A 5,331-nucleotide genomic window follows, 5' to 3' on the forward strand; every position below is an offset into this window, starting at 1 on the left:
TGAAAACATCCTGTAATTATTATAATTCATTCAAATAAATGGATTCTGCATATGTCTTCAAATAGTTTTCACCAAATATATATCGATATTCATTTATTTCATAAACAAATGTAAAAATAGATGAAACTGGGAAATTTAAAATTTCAAAAATAACTTCCGTACAGTTCTTGCATTTATTACATTTTATATTTTATAGATATTTCATCTTTTAAATCACTGTAGATTTTTCTAGCTTTGGTTTAAATTCCCTTAAGCTGAAATATCTATGCGAACGGATCGAAATATATATTTGTCGTTTTCACAAAAACAAGAATAACAATGAATTATTTCTGTTATATTTAAAGCTCTTTTTTAAGTAAACTTTAGTTACGACGAGAGAATGAAACTTTTCACAAGCCGAAAATTTTCATTGTTATCCACTTTCGTACGAACCCACAGATCAAATTTATCTCATAACAAAGTATCTTATTCATCCTATATCTGTTTCCTCTGAAAGTGCTATTTCACGAGAAAGACTGCGTTGCTTGTTTTAAAGGGTCGGCAAAAGTGACGACCAAATCATCTGTACTTCGTTCGCGATACATATCTGTACTTTATCATATTTTGTCTCGAAGAAATATTATGCCATGAGACATTTTTTTATTTTTCCTTTTATGAACCTACAAAAAGTCTTAGAACTAGATGTTGTGCAATTTGGCTCTTAAATAATTATAATATAGATGAAACTGTCCTTATTTGCGGTGCAGTTACATGTCTTTATTTTATTTTCTAGAAGTAAGATCTTTTGGTTTTTTTTTTTTTATAAAGTTACGAAAGCATGTACGCAGAATCGATTTTTGTAATTTGGTTCTTAAAATATTTTAATGACTAAAATTATCTACACCTCAACTATAAATTGAGATATGAAATTAAGATATGAAAACAAATTTTTATTTTATTTTTATTTTGTTTATTTTACTTTTCAAAAAGTCGCTCCATACAACTCAAATTTTCTGATTACAAATATTGCAGTTACATGCGATTTTCTCATTTTTGCAGTAATTTTAACATAAAGAAATCCATTTTTGACGGAAGTTCCCAATATGTATAGTTTCAATCCTTTCAATCCTTAAGATTCTTCCTGACAGAAATGACATATGTTATAATTAAATGCGTAATTCGCAACAAGATTCGAGTGTATTTTAATTCTGAAAGAAACGAAGACGATTTCGACAATTCGATTAAGGGAACACAATCTCTGTAAATGATTCTAACGGTGACTCGATACAGTCGGGATACATAAGGATGCAATCACCGCCAGACCTACCCAATCGTTCGGCTTCCTGATACAATTTGTTGGCGCTCCGGTGATTGGAATTAATCGCTACCGGCAAGTCCTCCGTGGGCCTGCGAAGGAGATTCAGATTAAATCGTTTCGAGCTTTTACTTCCTGTCAAGCTTAAGACTATTCAACACCGGGTGTTATCTAATATCTTCTGAAGCATTTTGTAATTTAAACGCTCATTGTTTTGACAACTCAGAATTATTGTATTAATTTTCCTTTCATTTAGAATTCGCAATATTTATATAATACATATATCGACATATTTTCTAATTAATGCAAGATAAAATCGAAACTATAAATTGATTATCGCGTGAATTTTAGAGACATAGTTTATATCGTTTACGGAATGTATGTACAAATAGTAACAAATAATATTATTAGCATAAATTATATTATTCATATAAATAATATTAATAATGTAAATAATATAGTTACCGCTATTACTATACATTAAAATTATAATTTCTGCCGCTTTGTAATATTTAATAAATCTTTGACCACATTTGCGTAAAATGCCTTAATTTATCTCGTTATCGTTTCCCATACATTATAATAATTATTGAACCGATCATGAATCTATATGGATATTTCGGATATTTATCGAAAGTCTCAGAAATTTGCATACTCGACAATTAATGGCTCGTCGGCATTAATTTGTGAAATATACTTGACAACGAAAGCTTACTCGTGAAATCTCTCGTGGTGGAGTGCATTGATGTTTTGTTAGATTATTTTAAAAGAGATTTCCGAGGGCCGGAGAGATCAGGGAAGAAATATTATAAGGCAATGTCTGATGAAAACTTGGACGAAACACTTCCAGAACTTAATGTACGCGCCAGACTTAGTCGTGCAATTACCGCGCCGGTGTTAGCTCGGGCGCAATTTCCTTCGAACATACGCGGGCGTGGGCGCGTTTGGAATAGCAAATTCGTGGTTTCTGGTTACAGGACGGCTTGTAGCCAGCCGACGGACGAGCGAATATTTTACATGATGTAACAGCCATCTGCTACTCGACCGACGCTCAATTAGAATTCTGCCAAACGTGAGGTCGGATTTTATGGTCGTCCAGGCAACTGTGTGTACGCGTAACCACGCAATCACGTGTCAAAATTGTAAACTCTGCCTACGTATATATTCATGTTTTATGAATTTTTTCTCTATCACACTCTGCAATCCTGTTCAAACAGCAAAATCCAAAACTGACATTTCGGCAATGTTTTTATACAGGAAAAACGAATTTCATTCGCGAATTCCATAAATTAATAAAAAGAAATTTATTCGTATGGAAAGAATAGTTTTGCTAAAATTTAGCTATAAGATATAGATCTGAAAATAATTTTATTGGGCTACCAAAAGAATATATAGGAAATTAAAGCGTGATGAACACAATGCTGGATAAAATTTTGACACTACAGCAATTAGAGAGAGAGAAGAAGAGTTTGAGATTCATATATAACTATTTAGTCCAACAAAATTTTTAGATTTGTATCTAATTAAATTTTTAAATATCTCAGCAAAACCATTCTTTCTGTGTGTATATTCAATCTAATCTGCACCGCGCGTTTAACATTTCTGAAAATTATCTTTGATATTATATAGTATATATAATAATAATCAAATACGTATCTTCTATATTGAAAAAAAAAATGTATTATTGTATCATTTAATTTTATATATAATGAATAATTTACAAGGAGATTGTAAAAAAGAAAAAGAGACAGACAAAAATAAGACTCGGTAGAATTTTGTTCGAAAGTTCCGATAACTTATAAAGAGACAAACTTCAGTTTTATTACTAGACGAATTCGCTACAATAGGATGAGAATTTTTGCCCCGCTAACCCACATTTTACGAGCTGTATATTTGCGTACGAATATTCTCGGCGAAGCCTCTCTCTCTACATTATTTCTAACAAATCCGTCAGCTGTTAGAAACTTCCAAAGGAATTCATTACTCACGACTCTCCGGCGATAAATCTCGTTTCCAGAAGTGCGCCAACGTACATAGGTTTAGTTCATGTTCAAAGCGCGAGTGCCGAAACGTTGGAATTGACTTACGTTAAAATTAGGTGGATCACTTCCCCGAGGACGTCCTGCTGAGTCCTATGGAGCGGCGTCTCCGCGAGCTCGCAGATGGTTCTCAAAAGGCACTGCCTGCCATCCTGCCAACCGTGTCTGAAAAGTCAGAAGATTGAATCTTACTTTGTAGCACGTTGCTTCGGTCATCACGTTTCTTTCTCTTTTACGTCACTCCACCGCGCGATTCACTCTTATTCTAATTCAACACTGAGATAATTTTATCAAAGTGATAGATGCTAGAAAATTTTTTGTTGGCAAAAGACATCAGTTTTTTTTTACAAAATGTTGTTGTCTGTACGAATTTGTATGAAATTCCGATGTAAAGTCAACTTATCTGTTATTGCGACGTTTTTAACCGTAAAAATAAGAAGAAATAATGTCAGATAAAATAAAAAATGTAATAGTAACTCTATTCTTTGAGATAAATAATATTTTATTATTTTTAGTTTTTTGTGTGTCAAAATGTAAATAAATCCATTTCTGTAGTTAGCCTCAAAGTAAACAATGTATATTAATGTATGCACTTATAATAAATAATAAACTAAATTTGAGTCAAATTTAATTCATTTTCTTGATCTAAATTGTTTAACTTCATTGTTAGTTAAATTAATGATATATTATAAATTAATAATGACAGTGAAGGCCTATAAAAATGATTAAAAATAAATTCACGTTACGTAATTTGACATTATGAATTTAATAGTGTAAATTACTTGATTTTGTAAAAAATATAAATAAAAATTTTGTAAAAAAGGTAAATAAACATATAATGAAATAGTTATAATAAACACTTTGTAATTTTTTAACAAATTTTTTTAATTAAAAATTTCTTTGTAAAGCTACAATTATCAACGCAATGTCAAATGTGCAATATATAAATGTCTATATTTAACTTTCGACAAACGTGTATCGCAATTAGAAAAAATAAATAATTTATGCTTTATGACATCTTTTGTCATATTAGAGCAAAAAAATGTGATATTGATTTGTCAAAATTATTTTTCATATTCTCTGCAAAATAATTCGAGACCTTAATATACCTTTAAGTCCATCAAACAATTTCATTATTACAATTACTATTATTTTTTTGGGATAAACTTTTCGCTTATAATTATATCTCTGCAGTGTACACTCCATCCCAATGGAGTAATTACTCTATGTTCCAATTAATTTGTTCAAGTCACCGTTTTTACCCATCGCCCTTTGATACTGCAAATTCCTTACAGAAAAGGTTCCTTAGAGAAAAGGTGTGAGTGAATAAATTGAAAGAAGACGCCCTTTATCACCGAAATAGTTTCAGAATTGGCAGAATTTTGCACGATCGATTGCCGTATACTATTACACAGTTGGAAAATTTGTATTAAATTTAATACATTTTACATGTTCCAAAAAGTCCACCCAAATTTTTGTGCTAATTTAACATAAAATGAATATGTTAAGAAAATAATATAAATATTATATTTAAAAAACATAAAAGATAGATACTGACACAATTTATAAGCAAATTTTAAAAACATATTTCTTCAATAAAATTAATATTTATAATAACATCAAATTAACACGGTTCAGTAAAATTAACATTTATAATATAGTCACTCAGAACTTTTATTCATTTTCTTAGAATTTGTGCTGCAATTGCAATTATTTTTATGCTCATTGTTCATTTATTCTTAAATTATGTTATTACACAAAAAAATGTTGAATATCAATTTAATATAAAATATTCAAATAACAGTCATATTATGTTAAATTCATTTGGATGTTAAAAATTCAATACAATATATTTTACAACATATTTTAATGTTTTAAGGCTGATTTTAATACAAATAGAAAATATGTTTTATTGTACGTCTTTAATTTAATAGTAAAAAATAAATGATGAATGTCTTGTGTTTACCTAAGATATATGTGTATGTGTGTGTGTGTGTG

The 5,331-nt window shown here is 29.8% G+C and overlaps 1 protein-coding gene across 1 annotated transcript in view; it reads right to left on the reverse strand.

Annotated features, from left to right (window-relative positions):
• Positions 1-1,220: 1,220 nt before the first annotated feature.
• The window catches only part of LOC108689288, a 6,294-nt gene continuing 2,183 nt past the window's right edge, over positions 1,221-5,331 (reverse strand). The window contains exons 3-4 of the mRNA XM_018196010.1: positions 3,382-3,498; positions 1,221-1,386 (exon numbers count right to left, since the gene is read on the reverse strand). Of these exons, the coding sequence (XP_018051499.1) occupies positions 1,221-1,386; positions 3,382-3,498 (283 nt within the window). The remainder of the gene's footprint in view (positions 1,387-3,381; positions 3,499-5,331) is intronic.

The sequence above is a fragment of the Atta colombica genome, unplaced genomic scaffold (genome assembly GCF_001594045.1).
Source record: "Atta colombica isolate Treedump-2 unplaced genomic scaffold, Acol1.0 scaffold268, whole genome shotgun sequence".
In the NCBI taxonomy this organism is placed as follows: Eukaryota; Metazoa; Arthropoda; class Insecta; order Hymenoptera; family Formicidae; genus Atta; species Atta colombica.